The following is a 15,039-nucleotide window of genomic DNA, read 5'->3' as shown; positions in this document are numbered from 1 at the left end:
TAGATGTACTGCAATACTATCTTAAAAACTAAGAAATCTCTGTTGAGTAATAACTGGAAACAATTACTATTACATATACTAACTACATAAATAACTTGAAAAAATTCATTTTGTATAGGATTGTGTATTTATTGTTTTTGATGATCGAAGGTTAAAGACAACAGGAATATTTTCATAAAGATACTCAATTCATTATAGTATATATGAATAAATATTCATATGAAGTTGATAATTCAAATAAGTAAAGCAAATATACATATAAATTAATATGAAGAAGTGCCCAAGGCACTTTTTATTCCTTTGAATAAATTAATAATGAAAATAAATCTTGAAGTACTTAAATTAAATTCTAATGTTTAGGAAATAGAAGGCTCTTACTGTTCGCAAATCATGATTTGTATGAGTGGTTAAATAAAAGACAAAAATCATAAAATAAGTCATTTATTCTAAAATTATTGTACTAAATAAATCATATTGGTTCAGGTTCCCTGCTATACACTTGCATAATTTTCTCCATTATCTCCCAATTCTTCTCCTTCGGCAAATCCTTTGTAAAGACCTAGAAAATTATTAGTACATGTTAATATAATCAAAAAGAACATCAGCGCACACTATAACTAAATTACACTCACATTGAATTAACTTCAATAATGAAAGATCTCACAAAAAGCTACTTCAAAATTTATAAGCACTTTTGCCAAACAACAATAATGATGAAAGTGAACATTCAAATTCATTCATTGTTCAGTACACTACTTACAGAATACCATGCTGAATCATCATCCAATGTCGCTGCTAACGGCACAGAGACACCCAAAGCATGAAGGGCTAAAGTCAGACATGCCACTGCTGTATGTGGAGCTCTGTAATCTAATACGTGAGGGGAATGATGAAAGTCTTGTAGGAATGCCATTGCTGTGCGGGCAATCGGAGCCCCGCGCCACTGGGACGACGGGAACCATTCTTGTAGAGATCGCAAATAATGTAACAGATACTTGTGTGGGGATGGAGTTTCTAAATTAAAACCGAGCAATCGCAATACTAATAATTCTGCTTGAGCAACAGCTCCTCTCCACGACCAGTATTCATCTCCTAATTCCAAGGGTCCAGCTCCGCGATTGATTGAATTGTGTGCTACATTCACTGCATCTCTGGGCCTCACCGGCTCATCGCGCGACTTTCCGGCGACACAAAGACATGCTGTGCAAACAACGTAACAATCGTAATCATTTTTATCAGCCTCTTTAAAGAATTTGTGGTAAAATATCGCTGCTGTAGCAATTGTTGCCGGCTGTAAACCAAGCTTGATGCCGCATTCAAATATGAAGTTTGTTGCTAAACTATGACTTGGAGCACTACGATAATCAGGTAGGCGTTTTTCACGCCTGTTATTTTGTAGAGCCATCACATCGATTACGTCTTTCATTATGGAAATCGTCTTTAAACTATGATATGATTTAAAATATATTTGTTTGCGATTATTGATTCTTGCACTTTACAGGTTATTCATAGACAACATAGATAAGTGACAACAAATAATAAACAACACAGAGTAAAAGGCCGCTCACGGTTCAACACAACCAACAATCTGCTGAAACAATTTGTTGCAGTCGCGATTGAGCGTTCTCTACTCACGATTCATCCAACCCTCAATCTGTTGACACAATTTCATACCGCGATTGCTTGCCACAATGTGTGCACGTCACCGGTCACGTTGATGCCTGGCCTGATGCTAAACCTCAACGCAATAATACGCATTATTAATGGATATACTAATTTATGAAATATAAGATAATTATCTTTGTAAAGCTTGTATTTTTTCCAATTTTATTGATAGATTTCAAGGGCTATAAAGTATAAACGGCTATAAAATATAAACATCTTCCTCAAATATGTAAAAATGTCTTTCCCGCGTTTATCTCAAAACCGCCATTTTGCGATTAACGCGGCTGCGCGATTGAGCCGAGATTGCACGGTTCCCAACTTAGGGGTTTTCCCCCAGATTTAGGGGGTAAATAAGTGAGATAGGAATTTTTTAGGGGTCTGAAATTTTTAGGGGTATTTTTAGGAATTTTTTTTTGACTGTTTAATATTTTTAAATTGATAATTACATAACTAGTTTTAATATTTATTTCTTGACCTAACGACTCATAGCGACATCCAGTACGTAATTAAATAAAATTTTGCAAAGCATCATGATGGTCCGATTTACATTAAATCGAAATGGTGGATCTTGTACAACTTATTTTAATCCATCCAATAAAATGTTAAATTTATTCAACATGTATGATTTCAAAAACGCTGAATCTTCAGATGAAGACGAAATATTTTATGTATTAAATAACTTGTAATAAAAAGACTTTTGAAACATATTACAGCATATTATTTCTAAATCATCATGAATTTATATTTGTATGTTTTTTTAGGGGGACAACTGAATAATTTAGGCGTTTTTAGGAGGTTTTTGACACAGACTTTAGGGATAAATATTTTTGAGAGTTGGTAACACTGCGAGATTGGAGCAATCACAATCAATGACTAGGCCCTACTCACGGTTCAACACAACCCACAATCTGCTGACACAATTTGTTGAAGTCGCGATTGAGCGTTCTCTACTCACGATTCATCCAACCCTCAATCTGCTGATACAATTTCATTCCGCGATTGCTTGCCACAACGTGTGCACGTCACGTTGATGCCTGGCCTGATGCTAACCTCAACGCAATAATACGCATTATTAATGGATATACTAATTTATGAAATATAAGATAATAATTATCTTTGTAAAGCTTGTATTTTTTCCAATTTTATTGATAGATTTCAAGGGCTATAAAGTATAAACGGCTATAAAATATAAACATCTTCCTCAAATATGTAAAAATGTCTTTCCCGCGTTTATCTCAAAACCGCTATTTTGCGATTACTGCGCAGCGCGATTGAGCCGAGATTGGAGCAATCACAATACTCACGTTTCAACACGCACACAATCTGCTGAGACAATTTGTCGGGTTGCTTCCGCGCCGATCCAATACGCAACATGTTGGGTTACGCCCCCAACGTGCCCTCAACTATACTATTCACGACACAATCTGTCAGCTCACTGCAGATTGTGTCAACAGATTGTTACTGAAATTGAATCGTGAGTAGGCTACTAGGAATCCTATGGACAGGGCATATTGTTCTATACAAACAACTGATTATACAAATATCATGCATTTCGATACCGAAATAATAAAACTAATACTGTCTCTTTCTAACTAATGAATATTCTGATATGTGAAAAAATATGACTATACGTCAGTCAGTGCTAATTCTATACCGCTTGACATTTGAAGTTAGCTCAAATACCTACTGTGGCCGGTCGCCATTTTATGTTCTCGTTAATACGATGTACATGCTCTGTCATTGCTCCGTAGTAAACATTGAAAAATATTGAATATTTTTGTGATTGTGACAAACATTTGTGTCTAAAACATATAGAGTGGTCAAGGACAAATAGTGGCATAATGCCAAAGCGCAGTATTGTGAGATGTGGCTCCGGAAAGAATGAAAACCAGAAAAGTTTGTCTTTGCACCGGTATGTATACGTTTTGACTGAAATATTAGTTATTTCTTTGCTGATTTAGTTATTTTCATGTATATTGAATTAAGGAGTATTCACAGACTATGTTCAGTGCAAAATTGTTACCAAATATAGCTTTATTTTGTATATTTTCGTTCTAGTAAAATAATGAATTTGGGTGCTAGTGATGGCTTATAATATCGACATCAGCAAAATGTTCGATGATGACGTGCGTCTCCCAAGGCTGTGTCATTAATCTTAAGAATAGTTGCTTTGGTGAATACACTTCCAAAATAACAAATTAATTTTGCCAAGAGCAGCAGAAGGAAAAATAAAACACTTAAATTTACCTAATATGAATTTTAACTTAAGTAAGATTAATCGCTTTTATAGTACCTACTTTAATTCAAAATGTATTTATAAATAAGTCAGGTCAGGACTAAAATTATAATAACCTAAATATTCATTTTTTGAAGGTTACCAAGAAGTGAAAATAGAAAAGGAGAATGGTTAGAAGCAATTGAAACTGAAAATATCAAGCCAAATGTAAAGGATATATCATAGTACATTTCCCAGAAAGTGCTTTCAATAGAACAATGGATGTGATTAGTCTGCACGATGATGCTACACCAGTATGTCTGCCGCTGCATTCACACAGGGTGAGGTTTTTATCTGTAGACACGTGATGTCTTCCAATTTACTTTTGGTCTTTTTATTTAGATTTAGGGCTGTCATTTATAATCTAACGTTTCTCCTATTTTGAAGGAGGCCTGTGAACAAACTGAGATGGTTTTATATGATTTTTTGAGTACAAACTTGGGTGATATTTGGTTGTTGAAATGTTATTGACTGAGGGAAAGTGCAATTTACTTTAAATACATGGGGTGTTTTAAGTTATTTTTCTATTCTTTATAAATTTATATATATAAAGCATTTGAATGCCATAAAACCAAAAATATAAATTCAAATTCCGCTATTGTAAGCCCTAATGTTGATATTAATTTCAAACCATCAGCATTGCCCTTTTAATTAAAATGTATTGCATTTTAGTTTAAATGTAAAGTGAACAATGCTAGTTAATGTAGGGCAAGTGACCCGGTTGTGGCCACCGACCCCTTTGTGGCCATTTAGAACTTCAAATCGTTATAACTAAGGCAAAGACAAATATTTTACTCTATTGTTTACGGGATTAAAAAGATCTATTATTAGCAGCACTGATAGCGTTGAAAGCTCTGATGTTTCAAACTTCACTTCAATCCAACAAGTCGTTAGTTTTTGAAGAGTGTCAATTGTTCTAAGTCTTAGCAAAACGGGTAAGGCGAGCGGGTGAGTAATCAATAATTATTTTTTAAATCCTTCTTATTTTTTTAATGTTTATGTTAATTCTTCATAAAGAATACACTGTCTAATAACACACTAATGTTATTTTATCGCTATTTGTTTATTAAGTGAGGTTATGAGAGGTGGCCACTAATGGAGCCAAAATGAATGAATTTTCCCATCTTTGGCCACATGATTGGCCAAAAGTGGTGCACGTAGAACCCCACTTTTGGCCATTTAGTTTTTATCGTGATTTTTCAACTTAATTACTAAGCTATTTTGATATAAGTAATCTATTCATTTTCAGAGTTATAATAATTATAATGCCTCCATCGAAACCAAATACTAAAAAAATCGGTGTCGTGAAAAGAAAATTGTTCCAGTACTCACCGCATAAAATATCATTACTATTGAACGCAATAAAGAATGGAATGCCCGTTGCCACTGCTAGTAGAGATTTAAATGTACCTCGAACGACATTGCGTCACAAAATTTCTGGAAAAGCACCTGAAACTTCTGGACATGTAGGGACCCAGTCAGTTCTTGGAATACAACTAGAAAACGAACTTGTCATATGGATCAAAGATTGCGCTCGCGCTGGATTTCCTATTAACAAGGAAGGTTTACTGGATTCTGTTAAGAAAATTGTTGTGAAGGGCAAAATTGCTACACCTTTTATACCTAAATGCGATAGACTTCAAGATCCTGGTTCGATGGATTTATGGCGAGACATCCTGATTTGAGCCAAAAAACATGCCGAGTATATTAATAAAGCTCGTGCCTTAATAACTGAAGAGAAAATTCGGAACTGGTTCCAAGAAATTTCTCCATTGCTCGGTGATGAAAATTTAAAGATTCTAGAAAACCCTGCGAGAGTTTGGAACTGTGATGAAACAGCTTTTTTTCTAGCTCCAAAAGGATCTCTTGTGTTAGATTATAGATATCTACCTCGTATATAATGTTGATCTCCATAATTGTAATTTTAATTCAAGCTGAGATATTATATTTCATATATGTCGTCAATATTATGTTATTTTATGCTATTTTATCTATTGTTGGTCGTAAAATATGCGATTTTCGAATAAATTTTTCATTACTTTGAATTATCTGCTTTTTATTTTTGATGAATTTGATGATGGCCAGAACTGGCACATGACATGGCCAGAAATAGGGTAAATCTGGCCAAAAATGGCACAAACTACCATTTATTTTTCTTTCCTAGAGGATTATTTTTCCATTGAATCCTTATGAAAAAAAATATATCTTTAGGCTAGATTTATACATATTTAATCACGTTTTACAAGAAATATGTCCGTCATAACAAAAACTGTAAAATTATATAGCCTCAAAGTCTACAAATTTCTTAAAATGGCCAAAACCGGGTCACCTGCCCTAAACTGTGACATTTCATTTCCAGGTACCAGTTGAGCCTCAAATCCCGAACTCAAAAATGAACAGAGTGAATCCGAGTGCATCCCAGGCTGCACAAAATAGTTTAGCTCTATAATTTTTTCTGTTATTATATATTATTGTTTTTTTGTCTATTATTTATAAATAAATAAATTACTGTATATTGTGTTGTTCATCGTAATAAAATACTATTATATACCTGTATTATTATATATGTTGTTTCATTATATTACATTCCTCAAAACTGAAATTACCAAATTGTAAGTCTACCGTAATCCTTATATCGAAGTCAAAATTGAACTGGATTTATCAAATTATACAGCTATCTTGTCCTGCGAGGTTGCTGGTGTTTTACAAGTAACCCTGTATAGGTGTTACCGTCACGAGCAGCCATCGCCATACTTAATTTTATTAATTGGCATTGTCATTTTTTCCATTTGTAATTTTACGTCTATGTTTTGTACAATAAAGTTAAAATAAATAAAAAAGAGTGTGTGTTTATGTACACGCGTTAGAAGTTACTTCTTTGGCGTATGGACAAAATACTAGAATATACAACTTGAACATAGTTATCAATTTTCATACCACCTAGAACTTACTTCATGCTGTTAATTTTAGGTGTCGGTGTGCGCGCGCATCGTAAAAATTCACTCTCACTATTTTTCTCCACCGCGCCAAAACAAATACTTATAAATTCAAAATAAATATATTAATATTATTTTTATATCGATAAACATAATAATGTTTATCGATATATTCTCGGCACTAAACACCGCCATGTTTTGTTACAAGCAATATGGCGCCGGCCACACTTTTTTTGTAGGTATGTCACTTCCATGTGATTCCATATTCATTGATCACAATACTCACGTTTCAACACGCACACAATCTGCTGAGACAATTTGTCGGGTTGCTTCCGCGCCGATCCAATACGCAACATGTTGGGTTACGCCCCCAACGTGCCCTCAACTATACTATTCACGACACAATCTGTCAGCTCACTGCAGATTGTGTCAACAGATTGTTACTGAAATTGAATCGTGAGTAGGCTACTTAAGTAAGTTTGCCGTTTGGTAAATACGTTACCTATCTGGTAAATATGGTTTGTTACAATAATGGGTCGCATAGACGATCAAGCGGCTTGACAAATTTATACAATTTAAATAATCTTAGCGAACCAGAGTATGTAGTTCATTGTATATTCAATAGATTAGTATTTAGTGTATGTTATCACAAAAACCTTCGCCCATAGACTATATTTTAATGGATGAAAATAATTTAAATTCAACCTAAGTTTAAAGAAAATTTTATTAAGTGTTGCTCAAGGTGTTGCTATTATGTTGACATAATACCGTCAATGCTACTTTTATAAAAATAGTTCTTGTATACTTTTACTTTTATTTATTTTTCGAATTCTGCCTCCTTAACCCTTAAATTGTCACCCCTAGATAACTTGTGTTTATAATGTCCAAATTTGGAGGACGTATTGGAATTAGGATAGAAAAGAGGAAAATGAAAAAAAAAATTAAAAATTTTAATTTTTTCTATTGTTTTCACTATGTCACATAAAACGGACATTGCCAATTATATGTACATGTTCGAACCGTCACATATAACGGACATTGTACATTATTCCTGCAACCGTGGTACATGACTACAATGCACATTTTCAACTCTGTAATTCAAAATTATTATCAAATTATAATTATGGAGGATCTAGAATAAGCTTTTCAAACGTCTGTCTTAAAATGTTGGTTAAAACTTTAACGATATCGTTAAAAATAATGGATTTTAAAAAACGACAGTACTAAAAATCACAGCCTAAGAATATGCTAAGAATTGGAATAGAAATAGTATTACATAGCCTGAGAACTTATCTAATACACCAAGAAAGTCCTCTTCCCATTCACTAAATTGTACAGTTTGAAATGTGTTTGCTTCATCGTATGCAAAGAAGTCGTATACCATGCCTGAAGTACCAAAACGAACAGGAAATTTAAATCGCTTTTTTTGGATTCTTTGGCATATATTATATCCATTGTCTGCCTGTTTTTTAATTTGTAAGGTATTATATTATTTAAATTTTCAAACATTGGGTGGTATTTCTGGTAAGTAACATGATGCTGTGGCTGAAGAACTACTGAGAAGTAGGGAAGATTCATCTCACACCTCATGTAATGGCTGTAATTCTGCAGCAATAATATTTTGTTGATGGTAAAAATTCTGACTTTTTGAATCTTCATTGTGTCTCAAATCAATATGTCGTATAATTCCGAAGGTATGGTGCTGGGGGTAAATGATTGACACTGTTATCATAGTGAAATCACTCCTGTAGGTCTACATTTCCTTCGAAATCGACATCTCAACTCAACGCCAGACTCTTCAGCTTCCGCCAGAGGTAGTGAGGGAATTTTTTATTGATTGCCAAGTCATGCTCCTGTAAAATATAATAAAAATAGAGAAAAATATATCAAAATGATTCCGTTGAAAATGGAGGGCCTTATTGGCAACGTCCGTTACATAGGACATGTGAAGAATACCCTAGTATATACTCCAAGTTGTCAACGTCCGTTTTATGGGACATCGTATATAAACGAATATTTGTATACCAAATATTGTAAAATATGTCAAAATTATGTCAAAATACTATACTTACAATCGTATTCTAACTAATAATATAACATTATAAGCAAAATAGCCAAAATACTTACAGATATTATCAATTTTATCAAAAGAGTCAAGAGATCCGTTTTTTGCAATTTTCAAATGGTCACCATTCGCGACTGTACATGGCTTTGGTAAAAAAACCTGCATGTACGCGAAGGACATAGCTAGTCTCTTCCCAATATACCGATTAGCGAAGCTTAGGTCTGCCATAACAGCGCCAGCATGTGTGTAAATACTATGTCTTTTAAAACGGACGAAATCAATTTAAGGGTTAATTATTTTCGCCATTCTTAAAAATTTTCTACTTGCGGTTTTTATCCCCATTATCTGTGACCTCATTCCTGTGTTTTAAATCCATAGTTTAAAGATAAGTTATTATTTATAAATAGCCCTAAAAGTAAAAAAAGACTGTACTACCTCTCTGACTACAAAGAGGTCTTTTTACGAGCCCAATTTTTTATATAAAATATTATGATTAATGTAGCAGATAATACTAGTGGTGCCTCGCGAACGATAGTCCAGACGAAAACTTTATATTTTATGTTTCATTCCATAAGCTCCAATAGTTTTTTGCAAAATAAAGAATGATACTTTCATGATGTTAAGGTTGTTGTAATCGGTCCAACAGTCGATATGGTTCCGGTTTTTGCGAACATGGTTCAAGAGAAATTTTAAGTTTGTCTCCTGAATTTATTCGTATTAATATTTTAACTTTCTCTATCATAAGGGCTCATTTCCATCTTTAGCCTATTTCTCTGTATTGTGTATATATATAAATAACATAATAAATAAAACATATTAAAGTAAGGATAGGATCTAGGTTGTTTAAATAAAACAAACAAAATTATTTGAACATAAAAATTAGAATATAATCATTTTCAGTAATTATTTAAAATTATACACTTAAAAGTACATTTATAGTAAATTCAATAAAAAATACCAGTGCAGATGAGATACAAAAGAGAAAATATTGTTTAATTACATCGTTGGTTAAATACATCGCTTTCATTAAATGCATTACAAAAAATAATTTGAAACATAAAGAAATTAACAAAGTCACTCCATATAGAAAAATAAAGATAAGATTGAATCACATTCAAAAATTACCCACTAGTGACTAAAAACTTTATTTCCTTAAACATTTGTTCAATTTACTGAACCGCCAGGCGCTTTATTTAATTTTAGCTGGTTGAATGTTTCTCGAGTACGAACACGCGTAGTGCACGTACAGAGAATATGTAGCCAGTAGCCAATGCGCTAACGCACCGCACTCGAGTCGTGGAACACCTAGCGGCTCTCATATGCGCTAGAAGTAAATGTTCATCAATTCTAAAGATTTCACATTGTACTCTGATCAGTACCGATAAGATTATAATATTCGACATCGAGCGCCCCGCCTCCGCCTCGTCGATTGTCACACGTAATTAAAACATTAAGGAATTACAGGTAATGACGTGAGCTTAAACTTTGGCAAATATGAACAAGCAATGTGATGATCGTCGAGACTTAATTTACTGAATGTCGCGAGTTCATGGTTTAGATGCTGTAATATTAAATACATCTACACCGATCAAACCTATGCACACACCCGTCCGTCCGTCCGTACGTCGAACCTAAGTAAAGCGTTAGAACTCTTGAGCGGCAACATTTCAGTCTTCGAATAAGAAGATTTAGCACGTATCTGGTAAATTTGAGCTTAGTGGACTTTGATATGGGAGTGTTGTGTCGGGTCATCGTGTGTTGTTGCGTTTGGCCCGCTGAGGTACAGTGGGGATACCGAAAGCGGTGTGCGTGTCCAAACTCTTACGAACTAAAATCTGTCCGAGCGAACCGACATCGGCGGCAGTGTACAAAATTTACATCACATTCACTCGAAATTTAAAGCATACATGATAAGCGGAGGAACACATTAAAAGACATGAAGATATTCAGACGGGCCGGGCGATCCGCCGTCGACCGTCTAAAATGTAATGAAGCTTATAACGTACATCTCGGATCAAATGTATAACTGCGCTAAATATAATTATTAGTTTTGTTTTACATACACATATTGTTACATAACAGTAAAAAACCTACCTAGCAACAAGCGAGCGACGAACGCTCGGGTCGCGGGCCACTCCCGAATTTTCATTAACAAATTAATTATCAGTAAGTGGAGTCTACGAAAAATAGTAGTTACATCGTTCTCGAGTGATAGTAATTATAAGATACATCGATAGGTTCTTAAAGTATTTAACGATTAAATCTTTGGTTCCGAGGTCTCGGCTCGGAGTGGCCGCGCGGTCACACGTAGGCGTTACATTTTCATTTAAGTAATCACTTTTTACATACTCAATAAACATAAAATGAAAATGACCTAACTATGACGATAGTAAAGGTTACCTTCTAATCGCATTATTAATTAACGTTTATCGATACAGTTACTGTTCTAATGCTTAAAAGTAAGATTTTTTTTATTTTATTATTAATAATAAATTATGTTATATAGTATATATATGTATAATGGAGCTAACGCCAATTCGCGAGTGTATACAAGTTTATATACTCACATATCTTACATCGCGCGAACAGAACCGATCGGTGTCGCAGTGTACAACTGCCGTTCCACGCGTTTGTTCTGTGTTCATATGATAATCTCCGACTAACGAGACCGTGAATGTTGATTACGCTTATCCATAAAATTAAATACGTCTGTTACATCATACACGTCCGAAACTTTATAAATACGCTACACGAAATAAATACCTAAAACGATTTTATAATTGATTACAAAGAGTAGATCTTAAACGGCTACACCTTATGGTTATTGTAAAGTGATATAGAAAAAATATGAACACAAAAAAATAATTATTAAAACATTGTATATTGAATAAACGATTAATGCTCTCGTAGGAATAAACATTTTGTGCTAACGTGACTTAACTTAAATAAACACTAAGATAGGCGTCGCGACAACGCTACAAAATGCAAAAACGAAACGATCTCACGACGACCTCGGCTACAGTTGTGCATCGAAAAGTTTATAAAAAATAAATCATCTCATCGTGACCGAGTCAACTCTAAATGGAATGATATTCGTAACAGTAAGTAGGCCTGTCGCGCACACTACTCGGCGCTAAGCGTTGGTTCCATCTGGCATTGGTCCGTAAGAGAGTGAGTATATAAGCGGCCCGACCCCGCGCCCACTAGACCGCGAACGCACGTATCTAGCACCAAACTTTACAATCGAACACTAGATGTCTAACGAACCGCCAATCGCGAAACGAACCGGGGGCGAAACCAACTAAACGGTATATATTACAAAGAGTGGGACCGATTCGGATCTAGTCGCACACTGTAGCGCGGGGCCACGTGCCCAAGCGACGTGCGTCGGCGTCAAGCTTACACATACTGCCGTCGGCGGCCTCGTGTACAGACTTACAGATACACACGCCGCACACTTACGGCGATACAAATAAATGCTCCCTCCCGTCTTACATCGGAGCGACACTACGTACTCTGAATCGTGTCCAAACTGCAACTGAATCGAACGAAACGTCACATCGTCGCACAAATGATAAACATCGGACACTATCATCGTACAGTAGTGGACTGGGCCTAGTGAGAATTTACATAGCCGTCGAACGGGTTTTGAAACGATAAGACCATAAAATCAAAAGGGCTTGTATCCGGGCGAAAAAAAAGATGTCAAAAGGGCTGGTATCCGGGCGGGTAAAAAGTCGTTCTTGTCTATGGTCGATTCCCACTAGCGTAGTCTGTGGGGTCTAGTAGAGGCCGCAGCCGCGCAGGTTGTTGGCGATGATGACGTCAGTGACGGCGTCGAACACGAACTGGATGTTGTTGGTGTCGGTGGCGCACGTCATGTGGCAGTAGATCTCCTTCGTGGTGGACTTGTTCTTCGCCTCGAACTGCGCCTGGATGTACGCAGCCGCCTCGCCGTACTCTTGTGCACCTGGGGACAATTACACATTATATAGAAAGCCTGCATTGCCTAAAACTTACATATACGCTTCAACCTTTCTCGAGAACACTATCTAAATAAAAAACTCAAACGCACGCAATGCAAACGCAAAAACAAATAATAACGACAGACAGCAAGAAGCTTCGTTTGATACTATGTAGTGATACTACTTTCTAATTAAGAGTTAGTTTGATTGAAACAATAATTTTATCAGTCCGTCAGTTTATTGTCCGTGTGATAATACAAATTCTACTTTCATCATTCATACAGTACAAGTTCTACTTCATTTGATTATTCTAAGCTATCTTCACCTTTATCATTAATCTCATAATAAAGTGATAACCATAACAATATAATACCACACACAGAGATAAGTACTTTTACATGCACTTTTGAATCACAATACAGGAATAAATAAATAATTATTATCCACCAGCTCCGAAAACAGTTTCTATAAAGCCAACTTTGATTTAAAAACATTTTTTTTTTATTCAAAATTTTTCATATAAAATACTTTTCACCCGTAGCTTCGCCCGCGTAGTCATAGAAAAAACCCGCACAGTTCCCGTTCCCGTGGGATTTACGAGATATAAATACCTATTCATGAAAACTTCGCCAAATTTCAATAAAATCGGTTTTACAGTTTTTGCGTGAAGGAGTAACAAAGAATATTTCACAACTATACTAATATTATAAAGCTGAAGAGTTTGTTCGTTTGAACGCGCTAATCTCGGTAGTTACTGGTCCGATTTGAAAAATTCTTTCTTTTATTAGATAGCCCATTTATCCAGGAAGGTTATATCATCAACCTAAGGCCAACATGAGCATAGCAATGCGGGTGAAACCGCGAGGCACAGCTAGTTTATAATATTAGTAAGTTTAAATAACAAAAGAATGTATGTACCGGTGTACTCCGGGAAGCAGATGGTGAGCGGCGACCGGCGTATCTTCTCTTCGAACAGATCCTTCTTGTTCAAGAACAGGATGATGCTGGTGTCCGTGAACCACTTGTTGTTGCAGATCGAGTCGAACAGCTTCAAGCTCTCCTGCATGCGGTTCTGGAATTTTGAGGGGAGAATGCGATTAATTTTTGATTAAAAGGTTATTGTGATATCGATATGTTGGGAGTGTTTTAGTATTTTGCGGAAATTTTAAAAACAAAATTACGATATCCTATGCTATTAGTAGCATAGGATATTGTTTTTAGCACTTTTACTCAAAAATTGTTCTACTCTAAATTGATCGAATTTGAATAAAAATTAGTAAGCTTTTAATGCGGGTATTACGCAGGTGATGTTGCTGATTGAACCTTGTAAATCTAAATTCATAGAGATTGGTATACTTATAAACTTTGTGACTACTTTTACAATCCAATATTTTTTTATTTTTCTGTCCATTTTTTCTTGATCAACTATAAATTTGTCCATCTTCTGTAAAGGTTAAAAACATGTCTAAAAAAATAACTCAACAAATAATTGTACTGGTCACATCTTTCAAGTACATATTAGTTGTAGTTGACTGCATACTATAAAATATTAAAGTATAAACTGACCAAATCAAATACTAAGTTAAAACCAAGCAAATAATCACCGTTGTTTCATCCTCGTGCAACACCTGGTCGTACTCCGACATGGCGACGCAGAATATGATCGCGGTCACATCTTCGAAGCAGTGGATCCACTTCTTCCGCTCCGACCGTTGCCCGCCGACGTCGAACAATCTAGAAATTATTATAATCATCAATATAAATAACATCATCAACTTACTTTTGCTCATTCGTTTGTTTTCCTTTCATTATGAGGATTGCAGCCTAACGATAAGATAGCCTTTCGCTGTTTGTGTTGAGTTTATGATAATAATTTACATAAATTAATTCGATCGTTTAATTAATTCATTTATTTATATCACTATTGGCATAATTTTGTTCCTGTTACATATTTTTTTTGGGTTATTCACTTATACCATAAACCATGGCAAAATATGATACACTTGGCTACTATTAAGGTCTACTTGAACAGGGACTATTAAGTGATCAACTTTACAGCTTAATTGATTAATAAATGAGTCCCTAGAAATTGTTTCATAAATATGTATTCAATTCTGTAATTATTAATTGTAG

General features: G+C 35.0%; 2 protein-coding genes and 2 long non-coding RNA genes across 5 annotated transcripts in view; 1 reads left to right on the top strand and 3 right to left on the bottom strand.

Annotated features, from left to right (window-relative positions):
• Positions 1 to 425: 425 nt before the first annotated feature.
• Positions 426 to 1,531, bottom strand: LOC123699002 (cyclin-Q). Its single transcript, XM_045645861.1, has 2 exons — positions 761 to 1,531; positions 426 to 559 (listed from the first exon to the last, which is right to left on the bottom strand). Exons 1-2 carry the CDS (start codon positions 1,424 to 1,426, stop codon positions 470 to 472), a joined length of 756 nt encoding a protein of 251 aa, XP_045501817.1. The 5' UTR covers positions 1,427 to 1,531; the 3' UTR covers positions 426 to 469.
• Positions 1,532 to 3,297: 1,766 nt separating this feature from the next.
• On the top strand, positions 3,298 to 6,393 carry LOC123699015. Its single transcript, XR_006752478.1, has 3 exons — positions 3,298 to 3,577; positions 4,039 to 4,221; positions 6,300 to 6,393. It is a non-coding gene; the product is annotated as an uncharacterized LOC123699015 (long non-coding RNA).
• Positions 6,394 to 7,817: 1,424 nt separating this feature from the next.
• Positions 7,818 to 9,222, bottom strand: LOC123699018. Its single transcript, XR_006752481.1, has 2 exons — positions 9,004 to 9,222; positions 7,818 to 8,729 (listed from the first exon to the last, which is right to left on the bottom strand). It is a non-coding gene; the product is annotated as an uncharacterized LOC123699018 (long non-coding RNA).
• Positions 9,223 to 9,803: 581 nt separating this feature from the next.
• The window catches only part of LOC123698998 (guanine nucleotide-binding protein G(o) subunit alpha), a 38,481-nt gene continuing 33,245 nt past the window's right edge, over positions 9,804 to 15,039 (bottom strand). For both annotated transcript variants that reach the window (XM_045645853.1, XM_045645852.1), the window contains exons 6-8: positions 14,511 to 14,640; positions 13,825 to 13,978; positions 9,804 to 12,911 (exon numbers count right to left, since the gene is read on the bottom strand). In XM_045645853.1, coding sequence (XP_045501809.1) covers positions 12,724 to 12,911; positions 13,825 to 13,978; positions 14,511 to 14,640 — 472 coding nt within the window. In that variant the 3' untranslated portion in view covers positions 9,804 to 12,723. The remainder of the gene's footprint in view (positions 12,912 to 13,824; positions 13,979 to 14,510; positions 14,641 to 15,039) is intronic.

This window comes from Colias croceus, chromosome 17 (genome assembly GCF_905220415.1).
Source record: "Colias croceus chromosome 17, ilColCroc2.1".
NCBI lineage: Eukaryota > Metazoa > Arthropoda > Insecta > Lepidoptera > Pieridae > Colias > Colias croceus.
Note: the sequence above shows the minus strand (reverse complement) of the source record. Positions and strands in the feature narration are given on the sequence as shown.

Bases quoted from the DNA above. Each gene is read 5' to 3' on its own strand.
- LOC123699002 (XM_045645861.1), bottom strand. From the start codon at position 1,426: ATGAAAGACGTAATCGATGTGATGGCTCTACAAAATAACAGGCGTGAA. The intron at 560-760 runs GTAAGTAGTGTA...ATAATTTTCTAG, and splicing joins ATGATTCAGCATGGTATTCT to GTCTTTACAAAGGATTTGCC.